Source organism: Varanus komodoensis, unplaced genomic scaffold (assembly GCF_004798865.1).
Source record: "Varanus komodoensis strain SLA01 unplaced genomic scaffold, ASM479886v1 scaffold1, whole genome shotgun sequence".
Classification (NCBI taxonomy): Eukaryota; Metazoa; Chordata; class Lepidosauria; order Squamata; family Varanidae; genus Varanus; species Varanus komodoensis.
Genome location: NW_025335268.1, coordinates 50,444,571 through 50,457,892, shown reverse-complemented (window position 1 = coordinate 50,457,892; position 13,322 = coordinate 50,444,571). Strand labels below are relative to the sequence as shown.

The following is a 13,322-nucleotide window of genomic DNA, read 5'->3' as shown; positions in this document are numbered from 1 at the left end:
AAAAGATTGGGTCCACAGAGGATTGTTCGCCCTCTCCCTCAGTCCTCCACTCCAGGTTCCTTCATGGCAGAATCAGGCTTGTCTACTTCTCCACTCCAATCATGACCACTTTGTGTTGGTCACCACCACTACTACTCCTACTTTTAATTTTCAGAGCCTCAAATATGTTCAGTTGGGATCGCTGCTGTTTTTCAGCCTCAAAAAATTGTGCAAATGTATTTGTAATTTGTTATAGCTGTTGTCTTGCAGAGGTATCCAAGCACTCTCTTACAGCTGTCCAAAATGGCCAGATTGATTTCCTTGTATGTTTCAGTTGTCAAAGGGAGACCCAAAGTGGAGCAAATGGAAATTGAAAAAGTTAGGCTGCATATAGGGTAAATTGTGCACAGTTGCCCAGGACCTGTACTAGAGCTACAAAAAGGAGCTGTGAAGAAGGCAGGGAGGAACCACTATTGCTTTTCTAGAATAGCCAGAGACTCAGAGAAGTATTGAAATGGTGGAGGATACCGAGTGGTGTCAATTCAGATGTACAATGAGGAATGCATGGTTCAACAGACTTGTGGACAACAGGTTAAATATGTGCTAATAATGCTATGCAGCTGTAAAAAGGGCAAATGCTATTTTGGGATGCATTAACAGAAGTGTTACTTCCAAATCACAAGAAGTAATAGTTCCTCATACTCTTAGTCATAATCTAGAATACTGTGTCCAGTCCTGGGCACCAAGATTTAAGAAAGATGCAGAAAAATTATAAAGGGTGCAGAGGAGGACAACAAAAAGGTATCCAGGGTTTGGAAACGTTGCCTTATGAGGAAAGACTGAGAGAGCTGGGTATATTCAACTTTGAGAAGAAAAGGCTGAAGAGGGACATGATATTACTTTATAAGTGCCTGAAAGACTGTCACAGAGGAAGGACAATCTCTTCTCACTCATACCAGAGTGTAGGACACAGAAGCTCACTTGGCAACAAACCAGATTCCATCTAGATATCAGGAAAAGTTTCCTCACTGTCAGAGCAGTACAACAGTGGAACCAGCTGCCTAGAGAGGCCATGGGCTTTCCCACACTAGAGACATTCAGTGTGAAACTGGACAGTCATCTGAATGGGATGGTGTAAATTGCTGTCCTGCAACAAGAGAGGGTTAGACCAATGAACTTCTTGGCCCCTTCAGACTCTAGTATTCTATGATTTTATGATTCCATGATTGAGTACTCAGAAGCAAGTGAGTCATTTTACCAAGAGCAAAATAATGTCTTCTCACCCCTTCTGGCTCACCTATTTTTGCCACTTTTTGTTGGGTGTAAGAAGGATGGTGGTCTTGGGCAATTGTTCACACAGCTACATTCCAGACAATTTGGAATTGGAAAGTGAAACATCTTTCAATGAGATTGGGGAAGATGGGCTAGATCAAGATTCTGAGACACAAGAGGAGGAGATCATCTCAAGGTTAGGCACTTCCCTGAACCAAGCAGTTCCTGGGAACAGCCAAGAAGTACATCCAACAGGAGGGGAGGGGTCTCTGAGGATGAGGAATTCTCAGGCACAGACCAAGATTTCCCATCAACCTCATGGCTAGGCATCAGCAGAGGCAGGAAGCCCAATTAAATGAGGAACATGCAGAGAGAAGGTGTGCTCACCTTCAGAGAGCCACTCTCGAGGCGATGGGGATCAGGCATGTTCATAAGGAGAGTTCCTGGAGGTAAACGCTGGATTGGGTTCAACAAGCCACTCTGGGCATGCTCAGAGATCCTTTCTGGAAGATTTGTACTTGGGAACAATAAATGACGTTGCAAGGAAAAGAGTCTGTGGCTGGTGATTGTTTGAAGGAGGAACCTCGGCTCCCAACACTTCCCCTTTTACAGAACTCTTCAACTGAAAATTTAGCAACTGGTCCCTAGAGCAGTGGTTCCCAAATTTTTTCAGTCATGGAATCTTTCTGAAGGCATTTTTTTTTCCTGTGGAATCCTAACTGTATCCCTGATTTTTATTAAGCATTGTGAACCCAAAACGTTCTTCCTTCTTTCATCTGCTCCTATTGCCTGCTTTGCATAACATAGTAGATTTCGAATAAAGAGAAAATATTTTCAATATAATGAATGAATAAAGTGATTATATGGTAATATCCCAAATGAGTTATTCAGTTCTTCCCAACACTATGCAGTAGAGCTCTAGGAACCAAATGACATGATGTATTTCCATGTTTGCTGCTTGGATATCAGCTGACAATCAAATAGTTGGCTTCATGTGGTTTCATTTTCAAATATGCTTTAAATTTGATTTTTGGGATATTTTGCAGAACCCCTACGAGACTTTTGTGGAAACCTAGGGAACACAGTTTGAGAACCGCTGCCCTAGAGCCTATGCTCAAATTATCCTATATGCTGTCTCACCTTGTCAATTTCCATGCATGTTACCTACTCTGCTTCACTGTTTCACCCTTTGATAGCTGAAACATGCAAGACTACACATAAGGGACTGTCGTAAAAGTGTACTTTGGCACATGTGAAAAGCCAACAAAAATAATAATTAAAATATTCACAAACATATTTGTTTAATTTTCTGCACTTTAAAAATATTTTTACATGTGGTAAACTAGTCAAGGTTGCGCCGAAGTGCTACTTGCAAAGACTGTTATTAGTGGTAACAAGGATGAAATCATGAAGAGCTGCAGGGATTTTTGTTGCTTTTGCCAAGTAGCTTACTAGAGGCAAACCTGACAACACACAGAAAAATGGTTCTCCTTCATTCAGATGACACAAGAACCCATGGTGGACTGAAAAACCTCTCGAAGCAACAGTGTGTCAGGGTGGTTTGATGCCAGAAGTTAAGTCACCCTGTGGGAAGTAGCTGGGGTTTAAACAACATGACAATTCACCATGGCTAGTTACCCATGATAGGTTGTTGTGTTGTGTGAACCAGGTCATTGTGACCTCAGTAGGTACCCTGACAGATATTGTTTGCATCCTTTGCATGTAGTAGATATTGTTCCTGAGTGATAAGGTTCCAATTGCCAATCCTAATAAACTGAACTGCCGTTGTATGATGTGAAGGAACTGGAAGACTGGATCTATAGAGTCCTTGAAACCGGGAAAGCTCTGATATGCACAAACTTCTAGGTGATAGAACATCCCCATTCATCAAATAGAGAGGTTCAAGGAAATAAATGGGAAACCACCACAGTTTAAACCTGCTAGCTGTGCCGCATAACTCATGCAGACCATAAGATCGAGTTGGCTGAGAAAACTAAATATGATTGTGTAAAATCTAGAATGAAAAAAACCTGTACTACACAATATATTGATTCTGCTGGATAATGAAATGTTTCACTTAAGGAAATTTAATTTGTTTGGTTTTAGAAATGGAGAATACATTTTCAAGCATAGAATCTGAGTACATCAAGAACCTCCAACAGCAAGTATACTTCCTTGAGCTGGAAGCCAATTTTCTATATCCTGCACAGTGCCATCTACAATCAAGTAAAAGATAATAGGAATGGGATACTGGAAAGAATACTTGGAAAGGAACATTAGAATAAAGTACTGTATTATTGTGGAATCTGTGGGAAGGATTCAATGGTGCCATTGTTTGCATCCTTTGCACACAACATAAAGCCAAATCACCACTTTCCCTTTGTGTAGGTGTTGGTTTATACAAGTACAATGACAGTAGCACTAGCATTGGGACACCACTGGATGCTATCCTGAGTGAAAACAGCTTGACTCTTTTCTGTATTAATGTTATTCAAATGAAACTATTAATGATGGGTACAACTCACTAAAATTGTATTTCATAGCTTTGGCCTTAACTTGTTGCTGTCACTCGTGAACAGGCTAAAAAAGCCACTAATCTTCAACCTCTCATTGCATCTGAAATGGAACATATGCTGCAAAAGTTACAGGTAATTTTTCTCTTTATCATTAGAAAAATAATGGCATAGCCAATACTTTGCATCCAAAATACTTGCTGCTTTACTTTTCATTTAAATGAGTGTGAAGAAACATTTTTGAGGATACTAAATTGGAGACTCCTAGCATATTGTTCATTTATGCTCATATAATTAGCAGCTTTTTGCAGGGATTTGAAAGTACAGATGCAGCATAGTATTAGATTCCTTGAGGTGACTCAGAGCAACAGTGACACTTCTGCAGCTTCTAGTAGCAGTTCTTTATCTTAAAACTGGCCAAATTCAGACTATTACAAAAGCTAAAAGAGCACTAATGAGAAGAACCAAGCAAGCCAGCAGGAGGACGATAGAATTAAATATGCAAGTATATTTTTCTTTTCTAACGCTAAAATACAATTTGCTATTTTAAAAGGCCCTGGAAATGGATTTCTTAGAATACTGAACATTCCTGTCTTTTCAAAATGTATTCTTTTTAATCATTAAACTGAAGCAAGCTTACTAAAGAGTATTTTTCTCCTCTCTCAGGAATTGCAGTCTCAGTCTGATGGCCTTCAGCTGGAGCTCAAGAGAAAGAAAAGTGGTTTGAACCTGCTGAAGATAGAGAGCCAGCGACTTGGTAATGAGATCAATGTGGCTAAAGGTAACATTTCATTCTATATAATTTCTGTGATTTGCATAAAAGCCATAGTGTTTTGTGGAGTTTTTTTTACCACAGCCATCATAATTTTTATTATGAAAAAATATTAGAATTTCTGATAGTTTTTAATTTCTGTAAACCATTAGAATTGAAGGGATTTGGCATAAGGTAGCAGTTGAAAGACAAAAGGCTACTGCTAAAGTAAGGCTAAGTTTTAGAAATTATAAACAGAGAAATCTTAAATTCATTTTCATATAACAAGGACTGCTGAGAATGAAGGGAACACTGGAATGAGCATGATTTCCTGGTTCTCTTCAGTGTTACGACTAGAATGAAAGAAAATGCTTAGCTGGTATATGCAATGCCTACTATTTACATGGTTTGCATATGGTTTATGGTTAACTTGAAAATGGAAAATTGTGTGGTTATAAGGGTGCGGAAGAAACACAGAAGTTACTTACTATGATGAAACAATTGTTTATTCCACAAAAGTAGTTAAAAACAGCAGTACACTTGCTCTTGCAGTGTAGGACTACTTAATGGGGTCACTTGAGAGGGTCAAGTGGCTGACAGGATGAGAGGATGAGGTCTGCTTTGCAGTAGGTGGAAAGAGTTGTTCAGTTCCTGCTTTTCATCCTGCAGGTGTTTCAGCTAAAGGGGAGCTATGTTGTTAGGAATCAAATAATCCAAAGAATAGTCCACGTAACTAAGGGAGAATGAAAACTTAATAAAAGTTAAGGTACTGTTGAAATCACTGAAGAATCCCTTTGCATATGTAGAAAGGACATACTGCCAGTCATTTCATAGTATGACTTGTTTTTTGCTTTGCATTACAGAAAAGTAGAAAAAGAGTAAAAAGAATTAAAATAAACAGAACTACACAGACTTCTAGTAAATCCTAATAATTACAATGGTGGAAAATTTAGTCTTGTTATAGATGTAGCAATCAGCAATCAATCATTTGTGGCAGTGTGGTGCAACCATGGGTTCATCATATCGCTTCTCACTTATCATTTAGCTGTTACAGAAACAGGGCATGGAGGAGCCTGCAACTGTTCTCAGTACTGCTCTGAAACTAAGAAACTGATTTCCCCCCCTTCCTTCTAAGACAAACCAGCAACAGCCTAGATTCCAGAGGTCTTTATTGCCTTCCTACCACAGGAAAAACTGGAGAAAGGAAAAATTTCTATGCTAGAAGAAGCCAACATGGAACTCTCAGGAAATCTAAGGAGTGCCATATCAGTCCTTTCTGTATGTATCTCATGATGTCCACCCATCTTGCCAGCTAAACTTTGGAAGGCTGGAGGAAAACATCCCAGTTTTCTACAGAAAACTTTCTGTAGAAGTGATCCAGCAAGTTTTGAACTGAATTAATTCCCACATATACCATAACCCGTCATTTTAATGTTGGTGTACTGCACTGGAAAACCTGTATGCCCCCGCCCTCAACATCTGAGCCTTATCAGTTCTTTACATCCCCTCACTCCCCAGATTCTTAGACCTGTCATGGATTTGACTATGGCTTTGTACCGGAAATCAAAATGGCATAGATTATAAGGCCTTCTTCACATCCACCCCACCTTCAGGTGTCCAAAGGTTTTCTCCACTGGTAGCTTTGTCTTGCTGTGCTAAAAGTTAAAACTTTTCTCCAGAGCTCTCCTGAATTATCAGTAGGGAACCATGGGCCAGGTTAGAAAAATGAAAGCTTGATTGCCAGGATGAGAGGGTGTACTAGATCATTGTTTACAAAAACTAATGGGCTACTGAAGAAAGTTCTGTCTGAAGTTCTCTGCTAGGTGAGAGATCCAAAACACAGCAGTGTTGTATCTGTTGTTCAAACAGACATACATACACGTCCACGAATCAGCACTTGGCATCCAACTGTGGCCTGAAGAATCATGTTCTGGTAGCACTTAAGGTTTTGCTTTTCTTAGACACAGACCTTGGAGTCAGCATTCTGATTTAAGAGAAATCCAAGGTATCCACAGTCCCACTTTCAGAGACATTAGATGACTTGTCTCTCCTCTTTGATAGTTCATTCAGCATGGCCACTATGTCCTAGAAGACTTTAGTCATTAGTTTGTCATCTCCAAAGGCAGACTCCTTCTGGATGATGATTTATGGGCTACCCAGATGTAAACACACGACCAACTGAGATTGGGGAAATCAATGGCAATCTGTCATAAGCATGTTTCTCTTAGTTTGTTAAAATAATTGGGCCTTAAATGTCCATCTCAAAGACCTGTGATACCTGACTTTGATAAATCATCACACAGAAGGTGAAAGAAAAGAGATATTTAATTGGAGGCAAGTGTAAATACTGATTAAAATGTTGCAGTGTTGTTTCAAGGTTCAGGTTTCAGAATTCAGCTTTCCATTTGATTTTTTAAAAATAGTACCACCATGTGGTGAAATTTTGTATTACTGCTTCAAGTGATATCTTCAGGAAATGTGAGGGTATTTTTGTGTTGTTGAATTTCATTCTGTAGTCTTTTAATTAGGCATTGGAGAAATCCCACAAATGAAGTGTTTTTGTGTTGTGGGTAACTTTGTAATGCTTAAATATTAATTAGTCTCCAAAACATAGTTCAAGTATATGAGATTAGAATGAAGTGAAAATGTCTTATTTAAGTAGCATTTGCAGTTTTCAGGAAGAAGCCAGAATTGTGGTTTTGTTTGTTGGACATTCTGCTTTGATTTACCTAAAACTTCTGTTGGTGAATACATGCCTTTTTAACTTTAACATATGTATGGAAAATGTGTTTCTGGTGTTTATTTTTTAAAATTTGATTTATATCCTGCCATTTCATTTTATTTTACACACACACACACAAACACACACAGAGCTCAAGGCGGCTTACATCATTCTCCTCTTTCTATTCTCATTCTTATCCCCACAGCAACACTGTGAGAGTTGGGCTGAGAGTCTGTGCTGGCCCAAAGTCATCCAGTTGGCTTGAAAGGTTGTGACTTTAAAGGTTGTGAACTTGGTAGAAGTTGCTTTAACAGTCATGAAAACAGCGGTGGAGAAGGCCTATGCCCCACCACTGGACTTCAGCATTACAAAGCTTTTTATTCCATTAAGCTTCTGGAGTTAGCTGCTGTCGCTACTTTACTGCTTCATCCTGCCCTTGTCTCAGTTCTCTTGCATTTCTTTCTTTTAGAATTTTGGATATGTATTTTAGTTGAAATTTGGCGGTTGATACTGATTTGCAGATTTTGTAAGCTGCCTTTGGTTAATTGCTGATGGCAGGGTGGTCTAGAACCTCCAAAAATGATGAAAATAGAAAATCGTACAGCTGCCATAGAAGAAGGGCTGCTCCCGCCTTTGATTTATGTATTTGTTAGTTTGGACAGGGATTACATAAGCGGAGCCAGCTGGAGCTGGGGTCAGAATAGATGGCCCAGGAGGTCCCATCTGACTCACTTTGTTTCTGTTATTTCATTTTTATACCACTCAATAGCCAAGGGTCTCTGGACAGGCTGCATTGACCTGAATCTAGCTTCTGGAATTGAGTAGTATTCATCATGGTCTGACTGGGGAGATGGGTGATAGTGTGTCTGTGTGCATATTATTCAATTGTGAGCTCTAAGGTTGTGGGTACCTTACAAACATGCAGACCAAGCACACATGAGGGATCTTTTGGCACTGAACTGGATGCTTAGACAACCAAATGCCCCAGAAGCCGCGGGAGTTAAACTAGGTCCCAGAAAGCAATGGTTTGTTTTATTTAAGAATAATGGTTTGTTTTATTTAAATTAAAATGTTACATTTTAGGGAATTAGAATCCGACACTAACAAGCATTTAAAAATCAGTAGTAAACTTAGTTGCAGTGTTTGCAAAATGTGTGTGTTTATGCAGTATCACCTCTGATCAATGTCTGAATAGTTCCTGCCTCTCCTCCTTTCTATCTCCTTCAGAGTTGCCTAAGGCACTTGTTTTGACCTTTTCACATTACATCTATTATCCATTTGAGTACATCAGTTCATATGATTTTAACTGTCACACTATTTGATGTCATATAAATTTCTTCATCAGGTTACCTTTCCTTAAATATCCCCATCTGAGGGCAGTTTCCAATAAATAGGTCCATTCTACCACCACCACCTCAAATGCATACTGCTGTATTTTCAGTGTCAGGTAATCCTACTGTCTTATCTTGCAGGTCAACAGCATTAGGCATGTAGGCTGGGTCAATACTAACATTATAATAAAAATATATCAAGACAATAACCCAGAAGCCAAGACACATTTCAATATAGAAGGTGGAATATAAAACATCAAAGGAAATAAGCCAAAGGCTTGTCTAATTTTTAAAAAGTTTTTAGTGGATTTAAAATATTTTTAAAATGTTTGAAAACAGAAAAGAAGGGGTAAAATGAGCTCCTTGTAGAAGTGAGTTCCATATTTTGGTACTGACAAAGAGAAGGTCTTTTCCCACCCACAGTGATTTATCCAGTGTGGGACATAGAAAAAGTCTTAATTGATTACAGGGAGAATGTAGGACCATATGGAAGGAGGATCCTTGAAGTGATTGTGCAGTGATTATGGAAGCAATTTGCCAAGAGCATACTTATTTCCTTTTGTCTATTTTTGAAATCTCCTGTGAAATATAGGGTAAGCTATAAAACAAGTATAAGGTGTAAAAATTAAATGATTACTGTTATATTAAAACATATAAGCCTTCATGCTATGAACAGAAGAAATGTTTTTCAGGCTAACTTCAGGAGCACTTGAATGAACACATATGATACTTGCCACAAATGTATAATTTATGCATATGCAAACATATTTTCATATGACAAAGAAATTAAGTATTTTTAATTGACTATCACTGAACCATGTGTTTTTTTAAATCAGCAAACAAACTTGTGTATTTGGATCTATTGCAATTTAGTATCCCTAATGATGTGTTAATTCTGAGTAAAGGAATAACACAGTTTTTATAGAACTAGTCAGTTTAGACGTTAAAGGTAAGTGCCTACCAAAATGTTGATAAAATTGTGCTTCCTTTAGAGCTTCATTTAAAAGAGAAGCAAGTTTTGGTAGAAGAAATCCTTGAACTGAAGCGAAAAAAAGAACAGGAAGAAAGGCAAATCTCTGCAAAAGAAGAGGAGATATTGCTTGCCAAGCAAGAACTGAAACAGCAGCAAATGAACCTGAGTAACAGAGAACAGACTACCCTTGCATTACAAACAAAGGTATATTAATTACTTTGTTATTAGTAATTTATTACAAACACCAATATGGTTGATCCTCTCTTTCTTTATTAGAGAAAGCATGCAAGGGTGGGAAGGCAGAATCTTTCATGCCCTAATCTACATCCACCATGGGAGTACAAAAGGATAATCTAGTCCAACTTTTGCCCAAAAGCCCGTCATAGGAAGTTGCAGAATACTGAATCAGACCATTGGTCCATCTACCCTAGTGCTGTTAACACTGATTAGCAGCAACTCTTCAGAGTTTCAGGCAAGAGATTTTTGAGTCCAATGTGGAGATACTAGCATTGTACTTAGGAGCTTCTGCATGGAAAATATATACTCTACCACTAAGCCTTGTCTTCAGTTAAACAACTTTCCCATCCATTATAGATGATTCCACAATATTTTAGACCCCCAAAGATGCTTTTAGATATCACAATATGGAAATATATCTGTTATGGAGATCATAGTTTAATTAAATTGAGCCAAATGTCTTAAGCAAACAAACCAGAGAACTCCTACAAGGGATTGTAAGGACTTCTAGGCTGACTTGGGGGATAATTCCACCACAACTGTGGAGTTCTATTAAGTCTGTAGATCTATATCAAGCTTGTGTGTGTGTGTGTATCCCTACACTGAGATATCTGAGATAGATATATATCAAGTGTAGCCACCTTGATGTTGTGTTTGTGCCTGTGTGTGTGTCTATTTGATTGACTGATCAATCACTTGATTGATAATACTTAAGCTCTGCTTAATATAATAAAGTACCTGAAGATTGTTGTTTTGTTTTCTCATTTAGTGCCCTTTTTCGTGAAAGGGACTACATCCACAAGGGTGATTTGCATTCTGATATCTGGGAAAAGATAAAATTACAACCATTGCTAAGACCCAATATTATATATACTTTTAAATATTAATTCAACTATGCTTAAATGACAATGAAATATGAATAAACTGATTGTATTCAGGAAATGAAGTTAAATTAAGTTTCCTTGGTTTAAGAATATTTTGGAATATTTCTCTCTCATGTTCTCATTAAATCAAGGTGAAGCAACAGTTGGAACAGCAGAAGGCAATGGAGTTGCAGCTTTCTGGAAAAAGAGAGGAACTACTGAAATTGCAGTCGACTGTGCATGAAATGGAACATAAAATCTTTAAGAAAACAGCATCGATACAAGAGCAAATTACCCATGAACTAAGGTAATACCAATAATTCTAGGAGATTGTGACGGCTAGTAGTTTTGTTTTCAACCCTGCAAATATTTACAGAAGTTACAAGACCATCTGCCCACATATACCTGTCTTGCTATTTTGTATGAGCCTACCTGCTCATTAGGATCTTCCTTGTTCTACCATAGTACTAACATTACTAAGCTCTGATGGAAATATATCTTACACCTTCCCTGGAGGTTTGTAGAGACTGTCAAAGGCAGTATTGTTTCAAAAGCTTTTCTAGGTCCCTGTGTTCTGTTCTGGCTGTTGAATTTGTATGATGATATGCTGCTTAGATCCCACGTTTATAGATTTGATTTTATTGTAGCTCTACTTATTTTATAATTTTATTGTAATTTTTTTATAGTTGTAAAGCTCTCTTGCAGGTTTTTTGGATCAGACAGCAGGATATAATTGTTTATATAAATGTGCTTATATTTTTTATTAGAAATGAGATGTCTTTCCTTCATCAGCAAATGCACGAGAAAGAGCTACTAGCAGAACAGGATCGTTTTTTAAGATGTAAAATAATGGATGATTATGCAGCTTTGAGCAAGGAGAATGCTATGCTGCAATCCAGGCTCTTGGAACTTACCAAGCAAACACACATCGTAAGCAAAGAAACAATTTGATCAACTGATAACAGTGTGCATATGGTTGTATATATTGCAAAGAGGTGCTATTTTTCAGCAGCCTGATTTTGGGAAGTTGGGTAATAGTTCCATTTTCTGCAAGCATTTTTCATAATTAACAATTTGATAAATAAGGCACAAGTAACAATTTGATAAATAAGGCATCTGCTCACTCATGAAGGCCACTTGCAGAATAGGCTAATTAAATATTCATTCTTTTTCTCTTGAGGGGTGAAAACATTGCTAATTTAAAGACATAATTATGTTATGCAAATCATGTTTAAATAATATTCTTTTGCAAGATAGAGGGAAAACAAGATTCCATAACTGTTGAAGGGTACAGTTTTCACAGTTCAAACATCAAGTAAGGAAAAGAAAAAGTGAACAAGTTGTGATCACCTAAATAGATTCCAAACAGGTCCTTTATCATTCTTCATAACAGAAGGAGTCAAATGTAAATCCACTCTGGTCTACTCAATTCAAAGAATCCCCATGCAGGATTGTAAGAGATTTTTTTTTTCTCTGTTGTTGCTACTACCCGTCTCAAGCAATTTTTCTTGTATTTCTCGATAGGCACCAACATTCAGGAGTCATGAATTGTTTCCTTAGTTATAGATGCAAGGCTTTTGTTGAGGACTTTTCAATAAGAAGGGGAATTAAGAAGTCACTCTGCATTGGTAGAAACTACCCACATGAAACATCTGGTGTACTCACCCAGAAGCATGCTAGCCACACAGCTAGCATTTATTTTCAGATTACTACTCTAAATGCCATTGATTGACTGTTATACTTCCAAGAATTAAATAAAACTAATTTCATGCTTAGCCCATCTTTGCTCATGTAACTGGCTACAGGAAAGAGCACTCAAGGAGGAGAGCTACACATCCTATTCTGCTAGCATTTCTCACTTTCGAAAGGTGAAAGATCATGGAGAGCATCTGCAACAAGAGATAAAGAGGCATCAAGCACTTCTGGAGCAGGAAAAGAAAACTTTTCAAGAAACTGTTGAAAAGGTTGTTTGACAAGTAATTCTTTTTCTCATTAGTAACTAATGTTTTCTTATGATCTCAAAAACATGCAGTAGAAATCCTTTCTTATAAGGGACACAAACCAATAAACATAGTCCAGGTTCAGAAGGAAATCAAAGAATTATATGCATAAAGCATGAATATATGTTTTTCACTCATAGTTGTGTACTGTTTCGTTTATTTGAAAGATATATAAATGACTTGGCTATTAGATGGTATACAAATGAAATTATGTATGTGTGTGTTAGAGAACGGGAGACAGAGAAAAAGTTTTACATACTGATTACAGCATTCCGTGCTCAACACTTGGGAAGTGTTTAGTGGTGTAAAAGGTTAATTCCTGGGATCTCCAAGTAAGAAATCTGACTGACACCCCCACCAGTCCTCTTATACAGTACTCTGCTCAATGGTGTGCGTAGGCAGCATGTTTGTGTGTCATGCCAACACCCCTTAGCAAAAATCTGTGGTGGGTTGGGTACTGCGCGAACAACGCACACTGCGCAAGAGACAGTTCAGCTCACTGTGGATTGTTTGCCCCTTCCCTTCCTCACAAGGGATACCATGGCAGGACCAATGCATCACCCTCTTCCCATCACAGCTGCAAGCTGAAAACAGCTCATCACAGATTTTTTACTTCAAACTGTACCCCGCCCCCCCCCAAAAAAAAAAACCAGCAGGATGCACTTGTGGACTTTCCTAAGC

The 13,322-nt window shown here is 38.1% G+C and overlaps 1 protein-coding gene across 7 annotated transcripts in view; it reads left to right on the top strand.

Moving 5' to 3' along the window:
* LOC123020919 (trichohyalin-like) overlaps positions 1-13,322 on the top strand; it is a 34,329-nt gene that overhangs the window by 13,211 nt on the left and 7,796 nt on the right. For 6 of the 7 annotated variants that reach the window (XM_044425219.1, XM_044425209.1, XM_044425185.1 and 3 more), the window contains exons 2-8: positions 3,358-3,448; positions 3,821-3,899; positions 4,431-4,545; positions 9,561-9,745; positions 10,794-10,948; positions 11,409-11,571; positions 12,447-12,605. In XM_044425219.1, coding sequence (XP_044281154.1) covers positions 3,360-3,448; positions 3,821-3,899; positions 4,431-4,545; positions 9,561-9,745; positions 10,794-10,948; positions 11,409-11,571; positions 12,447-12,605 — 945 coding nt within the window. In that variant the 5' untranslated portion in view covers positions 3,358-3,359. Of the gene's footprint in view, positions 1-3,357; positions 3,449-3,469; positions 3,589-3,820; positions 3,900-4,430; positions 4,546-9,560; positions 9,746-10,793; positions 10,949-11,408; positions 11,572-12,446; positions 12,606-13,322 lie in introns of those variants that run through there. The other variant, XM_044425230.1, reaches the window with a different exon arrangement.